This window comes from Emydura macquarii, unplaced genomic scaffold, assembly GCF_026122565.2.
Source record: "Emydura macquarii macquarii isolate MOO-44397 ecotype Brisbane River unplaced genomic scaffold, CSIRO-AGI_Emac_v2 contig_480, whole genome shotgun sequence".
Taxonomy (NCBI): Eukaryota; Metazoa; Chordata; order Testudines; family Chelidae; genus Emydura; species Emydura macquarii.
The window spans coordinates 7,233,019-7,248,893 of NW_027130617.1; the positions used below are offsets into that span (position 1 = coordinate 7,233,019).

The 15,875-nt window shown below is 44.8% G+C and overlaps 1 protein-coding gene across 12 annotated transcripts in view; it reads left to right on the forward strand.

The window, feature by feature from the left end:
• Nucleotides 1-15,875, forward strand: part of DPYD (dihydropyrimidine dehydrogenase) — a 490,220-nt gene that overhangs the window by 43,577 nt on the left and 430,768 nt on the right. Inside the window, exon 3 of one of the 12 annotated variants that reach the window (XM_067538402.1) lies at nt 3,867-4,005. The exons of the other annotated variants lie outside the window; for them this stretch is intronic. Coding sequence (XP_067394503.1) covers nt 3,964-4,005 — 42 coding nt within the window. The 5' untranslated portion in view covers nt 3,867-3,963. The remainder of the gene's footprint in view (nt 1-3,866; nt 4,006-15,875) is intronic. 12 annotated transcript variants of the gene reach the window in all.

A 15,875-nucleotide genomic window follows, 5' to 3' on the forward strand; every position in this document is an offset into this window, starting at 1 on the left:
ATATTCCTCTCTCAGTAATACGTTACTGCTATCAAGCGGTTTCTTAAAGATTGTTATGTTGCATATACGTGTCGCATTTCACTGATACTCTGTGAGAGAAACATCACATTGCTTTCCTGCTGACTTCCCTCCTCCTCCCCCCACAAATATTCAAAGCAATAATGCTAATTTTGGGGCATTTGATATTTGGTGCATGTAGGTGAGCATCTTTCCCTCTGCACGGGTTCCTTACAAAAATTTCCCTAGCTGCACTGCTGTATCTGCACTGCTGTAGTGCTTCAGTAGACACTACCTATGCCGATGGGAGGGGCTCTCCCATTAGCATAGGTAATCCACCTCCCCATGAGGCAATAGCTAGATGGATAGAAGAATTCTTCTGTCAGCCTAGCACTGTCTACACTGGGGGTTAGGTCGGCTTAGCTATGCCTCTCAAGGGTGTGGATTTTTCACACACTGGATGCCGTAGTTAAGATGACACAATTTTCTATTGTAGACCAGGCCTTACCTTCATTATTTTATTTTTCCTTAACTCCTGATTTCTTAGATGTATTTGTCTCCTATGGCCCTACCGGCAAACCCATTCTCATCCAAAGAACATGAAGATTCCTTTCTCCAGGCAAGGCTGTCATTGGCTTCCTCAAGGATTCCGTCATTCCTGCCAGAGAGGGGAGCAAATCTGACATGAGTTTAGCATCTGTTCTCTTGAGCTAGAATAAAATGTTTTATATTGTTTGAAAATAAGGGATCAAGCATAAATGTCTCACTCTAGGGGATCATACAAATTAACTTATAAAATCATATATTAGTTTGTTGCTGAGCTGCATAAGTGCTGTTGGCACCAATAAACTTTGCTTAGCAAACTGGTTTATTTTTTAAATTGGGGTTTACTGAATCTTCCACTTTTATCACATCTGAAGTCCGAGGGAGTTGCAGATGTTTCGCATCTCTCAGGATTTGGTCCAAATGCTTTAGGAACAAACACAATTTCTTTGATAATCCCATTACACTTTCAAGGCTTCACAAAGCTGCTTGTACTTTATTCCATTTTATAGTAATTGGAGAGTGTTTGTTGCTTTTTATGTAGATTAAAGCCTTTAGAAAGAAGTTTGGAAGAAAAAGAATGCTTATTTTGAATGTCTAATTGACAATTTTATCTCTGTAAACCCAGTTGTCAATGGAGATTTTTTTAGTAACTCACAAGTGCTTGAATTGCAAAAGAAAAAATATTTTCGTTTTATTTAACTAACTTAGTTACCTCGTGCTTTATAGAGCATGTCATGAGGCAGGGGATTCTGCGCCAAAGAATGGATTATGATCTATTGTGCCTGGTAGGGAAGCCTAGTTCCTGATGCTTGCTTTGTAGCATTCACCATTTTGCCATTTAGATCTTCGTGTGCATTTGTCAATGAACAGACAAAAAATGCGAATAAGATCCTTGCATACATTTGTAGCAATAATTCTGAAAAGCATCCTTACCACCAGAGCTCTAGAAAAGATGTGGAGAGGCTCACAGTGTTGCTAGGCAACATCACACTACCACAGATAGTATTTTTCTTTTAATTTATTTATTCTTCAATTTGAGAATGTCCTGCTTGGAGCCATTTGGGTAATAGTTAGGCAAGCACATAGAAATCAGAAAGCTGCAGAAGCAGAATAAAGGAATGCAATAACTAACTAAATAAATAAGAAGTCATGACACATTTATAAAATGGAAAGAACCAGGAGACATGAAATAATTAGTGAAGAATAAGGGAGAAAGAAAGAAACAAAGAGAGAGAGAACAGGAGAAAAAACTCAAGCAATAAAATGAAAAAAGAAAAGATAGGGCACTACTGAAGAAAAATTTTAAATGGAAAGTGCAAATAAAATGAACACAACGGAAATTTGGGGCACTGTTTTATAAGAATTAGACACTTGCAAATGAGAAGGGCTTGGAGAGGAAAAAACAAAAATTTGGAAATATTGTTTTAAGCGAATAATGATTGCTGTTTTTAATTGCTCTGCTCAGTCCTCTGTAATATTGTAACATCTTTTAGGCATTGGGGAATGGCTAATAGTTCCAGTGTTTGCTACAAAAGGTTATATATAGTAAGAGTTTTAGGTTTCTGTAGAATTATTCTGAAGATTTTAGGGTAAAATTCAAAACTGAGTGATTTAGGAGCATAAAACTATGGGACTAAGGCACCTAAATCAATGGGGGACACTTCTAAAAATTAATATACATCCCACTATTCAAATAACATTGGATTTAAGTAAAAAAAAAAATCAAAACAAACCATGAGTGCATTGTTCAGGATGCAAATGTAGGCACTGAAACTACAAACAAGCTAATGATCCCATTGAAGATAATGGGACTGCTCTTATACTTAAAGATAAGCACATATGTAAATATTTGCAAGGTCAGAGCTTTAGGTCTTGAGTTTTGGAAAATGTACAAGTTAAGATTTAATGTGCGACCTTAACTCAGATGCTTGTGCATATCCATTATGATCCTTTAATTTCAAGATTGCATCCTATTTCTCAGATAATACTATCTAATACCATACAAATCTGTTTTAGAATCTCGGAGACCTATTGCATAAGCATTTTGTTAAACAGGAAATTTAACCGAAAAATACAGATTGGAGACTGGTCTAGATTTCAAAATGCTGAGCACCACTGGCTCCCTTTGGGGTCCAGGGGAATGACTGAGTTCTCAGCACTTCTGAAGATCTGGCTGTAATACCTTACTCTATGAACAGACTGGTTTCAAGATAGACCATTTGTTGAGAACGGAAACTATGTACAGAAATAAGATAAACAAAAGTTCTTATTGCTCCATGCAGCTGCTGCTTGCAGCTACCCTGTCCTGGGCTCTTTTCTTTCTGGCTGCGTACACACTACAGCTTAAGTGGGTATAAGTTATGTTGCTCAGGGGTGTGAATAAGCCACTCCCCCTGAGCGACATAAGTTTCACCCATCTAAGCGCAGGCTGTAGTAGTCAACTGTACAGTACTACGCTTCCCTTAGTGACTGTAAGTCAATGGAAGAGGCCTCTCCCCATTGTCGTAGAGTGGCTGCGTTAACAGCACTACAGTGTGAGCTCTGTGGTATAGCCATGGTCACTGCTCCCCTTCAGGAAGTGACATAGGCAACCAAAGTCTGCATGGAGAGTGTACAGGTAATGTGGCATCTGTACACTTCCTGAAGGACTTTTTCTGCAGCACACTGGCCACTTATTTAGATGCCTAAATTCATGTTTAGGAACCATGCTTCAGGCTTCTATTCTTGAATATAATAACCTAATTTTCCTGGCTTGCTTGACAATTGCCGTGGAGTTCTTGCCTTGGGAGTAGCTGGAGTGCCTCCTGTTGTGCGATTGTACCCCTTGGGGTCTGTTCTACCACAGTTTAAAAAAAGTTTAAAAGGCAGTGCACTCATGGGGAATGCAATATTGCTGGGCCCCCAAAGCAGGAGTGTGTTGGAGAGGAGGGATCTTCAGGGCAAGACCCTGGACACTCCCAATGGGAGTGAAGACCATGCCAATAAGGCAGTAAATAGGAAGACAAAGCTAGCAAGCAAGTATAATCATCAGAACTAAGGTTCTGCTTTGTTAGATATCCTTTCCCCTCAGCTGGCACATTAAATTGAGGTCTTTTGTGGTTTCTAATGCTCAAGGCTGGGTGTAAGCAAAAAGCATCATTACAGCTGGGTTCCCGTACTACTATTACTGGCAGTATCATTTGCTATGTTAAGAGCTTTGGATTCGTTTATTATGAAAGTCACCATATAAAACCTTTTTTTTTACTCAATATGTGTATATCCCAGGATCATTTTGATCATAGGAGCATCATTTCCTGATGTTTCAGTGACTGGTTTTATTGCAGTTATGCCCATCTCCTCCTTGGGACCTCTGTGAGGTAGCATCACCAAGCATTATCATCCCTGTTTTACAAAAGAGGAACTGAGGCACAGAGAAGCTAAATGACTTGCCCAGGATCATGCAGGAAGTTCGTGATAGTGCAGGTAATTGAATCTGGATCTCCCACATCCCAGACCAATGATCTAACCACCTTTCCTCTCCGCTGTTTGTGCTACACACAGTAAAATTCTTATTTTTAAGTTGCGTCTCATTTAAAAAAAGAGAAATAAGTTGATTTTTTTCCTTTTCCTCTGGATTTATACTGTAAAATTCTTAAAATTTATTAGAGATCCATAATATCCTATACAAAGAACATTATGCTTATTGAAAACTAATTATTTTCTTTTTTTCCTTTAATTTTGATTGAAATATATTCTTTATTTATAATTAGGTGATCAACATATGGTCTAAGATTTTGTAAGCAGTACAGTCATAAAAATAACCTATGCCTCTGATCTTCTGAAAAAGGATTCACAGGAGCAAAATATATTTAGTAAGATGAAGAAGTGTATTGTACATCATGTAGATTGTACTGAGCATGTGATTTTTTTTCTCCCTTTGCCAGCTTTTCTTCTTTTTCTTGTAACTGTATTCTAATTTAATGTTCTTTTTGGTCTTTTCTGGATATCTTGTATGCCATAGAGACAATGAGGTTCTTGAGTTACTGCACATTTGCTGTGGTATGTTAAAACAAGATCTCAGATGCTACAGTGATGAACACTGTATAAGAACATATATAGCTATAGTCCTCTAACCTTGATATGTGCAGTTTATTTTCAAAGCTCTTCTGCAAAAATGGCAGAAACTTGTTCCTAGACTATCCGTTGTAGAGTGAAATTAATGGAAGATGTATCTAAATCCCCTAGAATGCTTTGAAAATCTCAGTCAAAAGGGCTTGTCCTCTTATCTCATATAGAAGTTGGAAATATGTGAGAAATCATAGTCTATATTCTTTTCCAAAGTATGTGACTTGTGGACTCACTCCAACTTATGCTGTGAGGTTTCTGGCTGATGTTAATGTGAGCACAAGGAAAGCCTAAAATACATAAATGGATCAAGGCACAGTGACGCTGAAAAATACCATTTGCGTTTTGCATCTGTGACACTCTTCCGTCTCATCTGGTGTTATTGAATGAGACAATGAAGTCTTCCTTCATTCAGTAATATGTAAACACTTTATTACAGCAACAAAATAAGGGATCTGATGCAAACACCTTTTTCATCTTCCTCAAATGTGACAGTCTGCTAGAGTCTGTTCTATTTCCCAGATAGTACAGTGGTTTGAAGTTATGCCATTAGAGCAGCAAACCACTTCTTTCATTGGAGATTGGCTGCTTTGTTTTGATTTTCCCAAATGAAGCATGAAACATTTGATGGTCTTGCACTATGCAAATACATGTGAAGGTGTTTGGGGGCCCACACAAGAGCCATAGTCTAAAACGGTCATCTTCTGGTGGGTTTATTCTGCCATAAGGTGACCTCCTGAATGTACTGAGATACTGTTCACAATTATTTCAGTGTCACACATGGAAAAATACTGGAACAAATTATTTAAAAAATCAATTTGTAAGCACCTTGGGAATAATAGGGTTATAAGGACTAGCTATCATGGATTTATCAAGATCACATCGTGCCAGACCAACCTAATTTTCTTCTTGGATGGGGTTACTGGCTTATCAAACAAGGAGGAAACAGTAGACGTGATATATCTTGATTTTAATAAGGCTTTTGATACAGCCCCACATGATGTTCTCATAAGAAAATTAGAGAAATGTGGTATAGATGAAATTACTATTGGGGGTACACAACTGGTTGAAAGACTGTACTTTTAAAAGTAGTTATCAGTGATTCGTTGTCAAACTGGGAGGGGATATTTAGTGGCGTTCCACAGAGGTCTGTCCTGGTCGGGTACTATTCAATACTTTTTCATTAATGACTTGGATAATGGAGTGGAGAGTGTGCTTATAAAATTTGCAGATGACACCAAGATGGGAAATGTTTCAGGCATGTTAGAGGACAGAATTAAAATTCAAAATAACCTTGAAAAATGAGAGAATTGGTCTGAAATCAATAAGAAATTCAACAGAGACAGGTGCAAAAGCAGTGCACCGAGGAAGGAAAAATCAGATGCTCCACTACAAAACTGAAATGTGGTAGTACTGCTGAAAAGGGTCTGGGGATTATAACGGATCAAAAATTGAATGAGTCAGCAATGAGATGCAGTTGTGAAAACAGTTAATGCACTAATGATATTAACCTGAGTGTTTTATGTGAGACCTGGGAGGAAATTGTCCCACTCTACTTGGCTGGTGAGGCCTCTCTGGAGTTGTGTGTCCAGTTATGGGCAGCACACTTTAGTAAGATGTGGATAAATTGGAGAGAGTCTAGAGGACAACAACAAAAATAATAAAAGGTTTAGAAAACCTGAGCTTAAAAAATCTGGGCCTTTTTTCTTGAAAAGGGGAGACTGAGTGGGGGATCTGATAAGTCTTCATATATGTTAAAGGCTGTTATGAAGAGGATGGTGATCAATTGTTCTCTATGTCCATTGAAGGTAAAACAAGAATTAATGGGATTAATTTGTAGCAAGGGAGATTTAGGTTAGATATTAGGAAAAGCTTTCCAATTATAAGGGTAGTTAAACTCTAGAATAGGTCTCCAAGGAAGGCCATGGAATCCCTATTATTGGAGGTTTTTAGGAACAAGTCGGACAAACATCTGTCAGGGATGGTCTAGGTTTACTTGGTCCTGCATCAGTGCTGGGGCCTGGACTTGTTGACGTTTTGAGGTCCCTTCTGGCCCTACATTTCTATGATTCTATAATATGAATCAAAATATGAGATTTGGGTAGCATTTTGGTGACGTTTGTTTATGGAGCCTATAGCTTTTTCACAAGATTCAGAGCACTGAAAGTCACAATTCTCTTCCTTCAGTTTCCTGGGAGGAATGGCAGTGGTGGCAAAATCTGGTATAAAATGCAAGTGGTAGTTTTACCGCAGCCCACAGGATCCTCACATAGGGAGTGGCCTTCATTCTCTGCAGCCTTTTTCAGTTTGTCCGAGTTCTTCTTACAGCCAGTAGAGGCAAGTTTCATGGTAGCTTTGTTTTCCTGATTGGCTGAGCTTATCCTCAGTAAAAACTGACTTCATCTGGTTTTGGGGGCAGAGAAGCTGCATTTCAGTTGCACTGGGAAAAAATATTTTTCATAGTCCTAGCTCTTGTGCCTTTGACTCTGCCAGGCACTTTCCAAGTTCACTTACTACTTTTATGTAATTCCTTTGAGAACAGTCTTATTTTATTTTATATTTGGTTTGACCTATGGTAAGCATCCTCAATTATCACAGGAGGAAATTTGTTTAATTGCTCTCTGAGTCGTCTGTTGTGCCACGAGACTGCTGCTCCGCTTGTGTGCTATTTCAGGATAGAAGTCAATCTACAGTGTGCTTTCTCAGCACTTCACTCAGTTCTTGGAAAGTGCCTTAGTATTATAATTTCATATGTTGCCTCACATGATTGTTTGTTTCCATTTTTACAAGGAGAATTTTCTGGTATCTTAATTTTCTTTGTGTTGGACTGAACTGCATAATGCCCTATTCCCACATCAGGGGCACCCTGCTTTCTTTGCCAGTTACTGCATCGTATATTCCAGGAAGGGGAGTGGCTCTTGCAGAGAACTCCCTGGATTGTTCCATTGGGATAAAAGGGGGCAAGATATGCCCTCCCCTCCTGTACAATGGGAAGGGTGTTTTGACTCCAAAATTTGTGGATCCTACAAAGCTATCTGTGCAGAGACCCTGTCGCTCTGCACTCACCTGTTTCCCATGCTGTTCTCAACTCACCCCCAGTTGCTGTCCTTGTAGGCTCCTCTTTAAAGCAGTCTATTGTAAGTCTGCCTCTATTGTTGTCTCGGTAGGCTTGCTTCATCATATGCAGCAACCTGAACCCTCGCTGATTTGAACTATCACAATCACCATATTCTTCTTCGAGTGATTGCTCATGTCTATTCCTCTATAGGTGAGAGCACACTATCGTGCACGGTTCCCGGAACCTTTTTTCCCCTTGGCAGACCCCATAGGACTGGCTCTGGTGCCCCCTGGAGTCGGGCACACGTGCCGCGGTATACGCCCCCTCAGTTCCTTCCTTCTGCCTGTGACGGTTGCTGGAACTACCCTTGCGCTCTACAAGTACTATTCCCCTTGTTTGAACTCTTAGTTTTTTGAAGTACTTCAGTTAGTTTTAAGTAGTTAAGTAGTGTTAAGTGTATTTAGATAAGAAGTCCCTGAGGGATTTAAAGCAGCCGGGCCATGCCCCAGTCGCCTGGATTTAAGCCGTGTGCCTCCTGCAGGAAGGCTTTCCTGCTCAACGACCCCTGCGATCGGTGCCTTAAGTGCTTCAGGGAAGAGCACAGGAAAGACAAGTGTAAGATATGCAGGGTTTTTAAACTGTGGACTCAGAAGGACCAAAAGATCCAATTAAAAGCCCTGCTCATGGAGGCAGCGCGCCGCCTGATGTTCGAGCCGTCCTGCTCGACCTCCGCACTGAGCGTCACTTCGGTACAGAGTGCACCGCTGGCACTGGCCTCAACTCGGCACCGAGCAACATCCCCGGTGCCGAAAAAGAAGAGATTCGGTACGGAGTCTCCCTCTCAGTGCCAACGTCAGTCTCCGGCTCTGGAGACAGCGCAGGCCAAGAGGCAGCACTGGTCGAGGTCCGCCAGGCGGTTCTCAGACGACACCTGCTTCAGCTCCCCGGCACCGAGAAGTTCGCTCGCACCGAGGTGGTGTAGAATCCGGTCACTGTCGGAGGACTCTATGCGGAACCCGGTTGCCATAGTCAGGCTCGGCACTGCAGAGTTTGGAGTGGCACAGGTCTCGATCGCCAAGGGGCAAGCGGTACCGCAAGTCCTCGGTACCAAGACGGCGCTCGGGTACTGAGAGCTCTTCGGAGCGTGCTTCCGTCCGTCGGCACCACTCCACCCCACGTTGGAGGCGTCAAGAGGACGATCCCTGGCACAGCACGGCACCCAGGACCGAGGATGGCCATGGCACCGCCAGTCTAGTGGCTCAGGGTCCTACAAGGAGGATAGTCATTGGGACAGCCAGCACCCCTACAAGGCATCACAGCAGGTGGCACGGTCAGCCCTGGTTTGGCCCCAGGAACAATGGCTGCAACAATGGCCTTATTGGGCCGCAGGCGGCATCCAGATGGGACCGGGGCCCGAATCCACCCTGTCAGCGGGGGTGCAGTCTGTGCCCCCGGTACAGAAGAAGACCCATAGACACTTCTCGGATGAGGAGTCGGACCCCATGGAGGGACCCTATAGGAAGGTGCAGTGGCCTTCCTCCGAGCCTGGGCCCGAGAAAGGACCACAACCGCGGGCCCGGACAGTGAAAGGGCCGGCAGCCCAGTCTGCCTGGCAACCGGGAGGCCAGCTGGTGATAGGTCCTGCTGGCCGATCAATCCAGCAACAGAGGGGTGGAGCCTCAGCCAGGGCTGAGAGTATAAAAAGCAGGCCCCACAGCTCAGAGAGAGACAAGCTGCCGCCGGAGGCAGACGCGCCATCTCGCCGGCTGCAGCAAAGGCCTGAACCGGGCCAGGCTGGGCCACTGCCCCAAGCGAGTTCCTCCCGGAGCGAAGACCCTGGGAGCAGCCCAAGCGACCAACCCCTAAGGGTTGGATAGGGCCCCCGGGCCCTCTAGACTGGCCTAGGCCTACAGGCCCAAAGGACTGAGCCAGGCCCCTAGATCCCGGAGACTGGACTGAGTGCCCTGAGCCTGAGGGCTGGGAGATTTCCCCCCCTCTCCCCCTGAGGCCGGACCCGACCTGGAAGAGCTGCCTGACGCCGAGCCCCCAGATACGGGACAGGACCTGGAGGAGCTGCCTGAGGCTGAGCCATCCCCCAAGCCCTGTGACCTGGAGGAGCTGCCCCTCGCAGAGGAACTCCCCACCTTACCACCTGTGGACGAGGAGGGACTGGCGAGTCTACCCCGGGCCGTGTACCCCAGCTACCCCGAGGACCCAGCAGAAACAGGTACCTGGGGATATGGGGAGGAAGTGGCCCAGGGACAGCCATAGCCGTAGCTGAGATGGGGCAAGGCCCATCGGCGTGTTGTGGTGGGAGTCCTGCCGACTCAGTGGCAACGCCTTTGCCACTGCTTGGGCCCTGGGTTGGGACCCAGTGGAGTCGGGTGGGCCTGCATCCTCCTCCCCTCCCCCTTGTCCTCGCCACCCAGGGAGTGATTACCGTCCCCTGCTCTCCTGACTAGAGGACACTGCTTGCTCGCTCACCCTGCCAAGGGCCAGGGCGATAGACTCATTCCAGATGCTAATGATCCCCTTGAAGGAAGGTGCATGGCCTTCCTCCAAGCCTGGGCCCGAGGAAGGACCACAACCGTGGAGTCGGACCGGACCCCGTGTTACAGTCATCTAAACAAATATGTCAAACGATGCAGGGTTTGCATGGTTTCCCTAGCCTCTGTAATTTCTTCCCTGGATCCAGGAGACTGGTATGCCACCCTCGACCTCAAGGACCCATACTTTCATGTGTCCATCCTTCCCAGGCACAGGCACTTCCTCCACTTCATGGTGGCTGGCTCCCACTATCAATTTACAGCCTGCCCTTTGGCCTATCTTCAGCTCCAACAGTGTTCACCAAATGCATGGTGGTAGTGGCGGCCCACCTGAGGTGAAAGTGTGTGCAAATCTTCCCTTACTTGGATGATTGGCTGATCAGGGGCAGATCCAGGTCCCAAGTGCAGGAGAGCGTGATCCTCACTTGCTCCACGTGCAGCAGGCTGGGACTGCTCATAAACAAGCAGAAGTCCACACTAACCCCAGTGCAATGCACAGAATTCATTGGGACCACCCTATACGCTTCCCAGGCCAGAACCTTCCTGCCTCAGCCACGTTTCGAGGAAATGGTTTCTATCATCTCCCAGCTGCACCAATGCCCCACGACAACAGCCAGGCACTGCCTACATCTGTTAGGTCACATGGCAGCCTGCATATGAGGAGTGAGACTAGCTCGCCTGAGGCTCAGGCCGATTCAGGAATGGTTGGCCTTGGTATATGTGCCGAGCAGACACCCACTGAATTGGGTGGTCACAGTTCCTCCACCCATCCTAGCCTCCCTAGACTGGTGGAGGTCTCCCAGGGCACTGTTGAAGGGTGTTCCTTTCAGGGAACTGGTCCCGTTGGTCGCTGTCATCTCCGATGCCTCGGATGTGGGATGGGGAGCCCCCATCAGCACCAACCTGAGCACTCAGGGGCTCTGGTCGGGGGAGGATAGGCGCCTGCACATCAACATGAAGGAGCTTAGGGCTATTCGCCTGGCCTGCAGGGTGTTCCTCCGATTCCTGACAGGCAGAGTGGTGCAAGTGCTGATGGACAACACCGCAACTATGTTTTATATAAACGGGCAGGGAGGGGCGTGCTCCTCGGCTCTCTGCAAGGAAACTACCCATCTGTGGGACTTTGCCCTGAGGCATGACTTCCACTTGACTGCTTCTCATCTCCCGGGAGTGAGGAACGACGAAGCAGATCGCCTCAGCAGGTCATTTCTACCCCGCTACGACTGGTTGCTGCACCCGGAGGTAGTGATTATGATCCTCCAGAAGTGGGGTGTTCCCCAACTGGACCTATTCACGTCAGCCTGGAACGTGATGTGCCCGAGATTCTGCTCGCTCTGGGGTCGTGAGACCAGGTCAATTTCCGAAGTGTTCCTCATCAACTGGACGGGGACCCTCATGTATGCGTTCCCGCCCATTCTGCTCCTGCCCAAAGTCCGACTGAAAATAAAGAGGGACAGGGTGGATATTATACTCATTGCTCCAGCCTGGCCGAGACAGCACTGGTTCAGCATGCTGCTGGACCTCTTGATCGCCCTGTAGATGGAGCTCCTGAGGTGGCACGACCTTCTCTCCCAGGACCCTGGTCGCCTGTTGCACCCAGACCTGGACTCCCTGCACCTCACGGCCTGGAGGCTCTGTGGCTGACGGAGGGAGAGAGAGCCTGCTCGGTGCAGGTCCAACAAGTCCTGCTGGGCAGCAGGAAACCTTCTACATAGATCATGTATCTGGCTCACCTGTCTCCACCCAGCGCAACTCCTCGTGGATTACATCATGCATCAAGTTCTGCTACAAGCAGGCGAGTGTGCCACTTCCAGGAACCATCACAGCGCACTCAACCAGAGCTCAAGCCTTGTCTACAGCCTTCCTGGAGAGAGTACCCCTGCAGGACATCTGCAAAGCCACCACCTGGTCGTCAGTGCATACCTTCACGTCCCACTACGCCATCGTCCAGCAGGCGAGAGAGGACATGGGATTTGACAGAGCCGTGCTGAGGGCAACTCACCGGTAACTCCTACCAACCTCCAAGGTATTGTTTGTTAGTCACCTATAGTGGTATGGACATGAGCAATAACTCAAAGAAGAAAACAAGGTTACTTACCAGTAACTGATGTTCTTCGAGATGTGTTGCTCATATCCATTCCACAACCCACCCTGCGTCCCCGCTGCCAGAGTTGGCAGAAAGAAGGGACGGAGGGGGCGTAGGACCGGTGGTGCCTCATATACCGCGGCATGTGCGTGGGACTCCAGGGAGCACCAGAGCTGGCCCTACGGTGTCTGCTAAGGGGAAATAAGTTCTGGGAACCGTGCATGGTGGCGTGCACTCACCTATAGTGGAATGGACATGAGCAGCACATCTCGAAGAACAGCAGTTACTGGCAAGTAACCCTGTTTTCCAGTTTTATGTTCTTTGTATTGGCTATTTATGAAGTGGCAGATTTTAAATGAGCACTTCTAAGTTTTAAAGACCTTAAAGAGTGTTGGCCAGAGCTTCCTTCTTCAGCCGCGTACTAACAAGTATTTGGGTTCACCCGCTATTTAAGGATTCCACCAATGTACCTGAAGTCAACAGGTGATCTTGCTTTTGCTGTGGTGTGAGTCCTGTGGTGTGGACCTAGCGCCCAACTAAAATCCATCTAATTTCATCCCTCCTCTGTTTTCAAAAGCACTGTAAAGCTTTGTTGTTTCCCTTTCACATATGTGTTTAGACCTACCAGTGATGGCCATCTATTAATTTCCCTTTTAGACCCTTTTTCAGATTGGACCTCTTCATTTGTGTTTATGCGGTAATTTATTCATTTGTAATCGTTTGTTTCCAAGGGATGATTACAGGAGAGTACACAAATGAGTAAGCAGTTAAGTGCACAGATTATAGCTGAGTTTTTATACAGGGTGATATTTTATGTTACACAGTGTGAGTTTGCTTTTATTCTCCCGCATAGAGTTTTGAGCACTTGAGCGGGTGGATGCTGTAATAGTAATTCTATTTAATCTGTTGTTTCCACAGTGAGTCTTTGGAGTGCCTCCGTCACATGCAGTTTAGTAAAGCTTTGGCTGCACATCAGCTGTGGTGGGATCACATGCAGTGGTTACTAGGAGTTTGCACTTAAACGTGTGGAGTTAAACTCCTAAAGTTCTTAGTCTTTCAATATCTAAGGGGTGCTTGGACATGTTGGCTGGAGGATTTAATAAATCAAGGGAATTCTCAGAAGGAAATCTTTCTCTTGCTCTCGTTGAAGCTTTTAACTGTCCAGTCTATTGAAGATAATGTCTTCTAGGCATATGGCATCATCAGAAGTACTCCCAGCTGCGTTATTTCCACTGTGCCTGGTGACCTGCATATTACTGTCCCAGATGCCACTGGAAGGAAAACAAGACACCAGGACAGTGGTTTAATGAGGCTGTAATTCTATCAATTTAATAGACATGGTAAACTATCTGGCAAAAACTCATCTGGTGTAGGTGAGCCTTCCCTCAGTAATTTGTACTGCTGCTCTCAGCCCAACCCCTTGTAAACCTTTAACCTGGTTCCAGCACCATTGCTGGGACCCCATCGTCCTGCCCTCATCTGAGAGTTTGAGGAGTATGGGGAGAAGGGCGTGGCCACCTTGCTGTACCGGACATTGGGAGCCCCGACTGCATTCACCACCTTCTTTAGGAGATGCCTCCTCATAATTCACTTCTGATTCTGGTTCATCAGAGAACTGGACCCCTGCTGAATAATTACTCCCATGGGCACTTACCAAATTGCAACATTTTACCACCCAGCCTACCCACTGGCTGCTGAGAAGGAGGTGGAAAAACCACTCCCTGCTCAGGCTAATCTGAAAGTGAGGGTAAAATTCCTTTCTAGTCCCCAAAAGTCAATGACTAGCAAAATGCTCACAGCAAAGTCTAAAAGACTGGTCGTATTTTAATCCCAAAAGGAAGGTTGAGCTGTTATTCCCAGTTGTAAATTGGCATCTCAGGGGAAAGGACTTAAAACTTCCCTTAACACGCACAGGAGATACTGGGCTGCTGCTGCATCCTTCTATCCAGTGAAGTGGCGAAGGACTCCCCTCCCCAAGCCCAGAAACAAGCTGTGTGCCATGAGGAGGGGAGGAAAAAGATGGGGGTGGGGAGAAGGGGCGGGGTGAGCTCAATCCTTGAAGGAGGACCTAAGGGTTTTCTTTCCCCTGCTGGCTCAGACAAAGCTTCTCCACCTCTGACGCTGCAGGGCAGTAGGCATTCTATTTAGTGGCATCTCTTGTCCTCTCTGCCTCTTTTGCTGGATATTTTGCTTTGCCGTCTTCCACATTTTCTACAAGTTTTTGTTCTTCTCTCTTGGGTTCTTTGATTTTCTACTCTCTTATTTGTTATACTGTGTGCTTTGTGTCACTGCTTCTTTCAGACTTGTCTTTCTTCTCTTCACTGTATCAATATTATCAGATACGTTGTTCCCCAGCTGAAACACATGGTGTCTGCATCTGCTCTGGCAACAGTTTGAATGGAAGGAAGATATTCTGCACTTGTGCAAATGTGAACCATTTTATGAATTTACCATTTGAAATTTGCACATGGACCACACTGACAGAAAAGTTAGCAGAATGCTGTCTCAACTGAAATTGGAAGGGTTTTTGTGACTTTAATTACTGTAAATTATAGTGTATGGTTTTATTTATTATTTTTAATTAATTTACCTTCTGATTTAATTCCTTGCCTTTTAGGTTTAAGGAATTCCTGTATGTCTTACTTTTTTTTTAAAATAAATTAAGAATCATCTGAAGTACTTTCCCACCAGTTAGAAATTTCCAGTTATGTTGGCAGCACTGATGACAAATTAACACATTATTATTAAAAACATTTCTAAAACTTCTGTAGAGTTCGAAAACAGCTTTCACTAAAGCATTCTCACATCAATACAATTCAATCAATACTCTGGCTTTCAGGGCACCCTGTGTTTATGTGGAAGACATTAAGAATGAGTTACTTGATTCATGTTCATATATGTACAATGTCACAGAACATTAAAGGGAATATTTTTCTGGAATACTGAGTGAATAAACTAATGCTGTTAGGCTAATGAGGCACTGATTACCATCGAGGATCCTAGTTAACACACTTTCTTGTATTGACTTTTATTTATTACTAAAACTTAGACTCCTTTTCTATTGGAAGAATATGTGCTATTGTTGAGATATTAATAAACATATTTTTATATAGATGGCTACTGTAGAATGTTCAAAATCATTTAAAGAACCCAATTGGCCAGAGTGAATGTATGAAGTAATGTGAAGATTGCTGTATAACAAATGTTCCTATATTATGAATGCTGTAGTGTCAAATGTTATGTAAACACCCTAGGGCTAAAGAGAGTCTTTCTCAAGATAATAGGAATACGTACACTTAAAAAAAATAGTTGGATTTCTTTTCTTAGTGAACAGCTGGTCATATATCATTTTAAGCTTCCTCTACTCCCCTCTTTGGAATAAGAACCCCTTGAGAGCATACCAGAAGAAGGAGTCATAGCAAATAGGGAGGAATTTAGTAGGTCTGTATTGTGCATAATGTACAGTTTTATAATATGTATAAAAAACTTTTTTTAATTAAAAAAAGCGTATTTTATGGATGAAGCAAATGGATGGTAG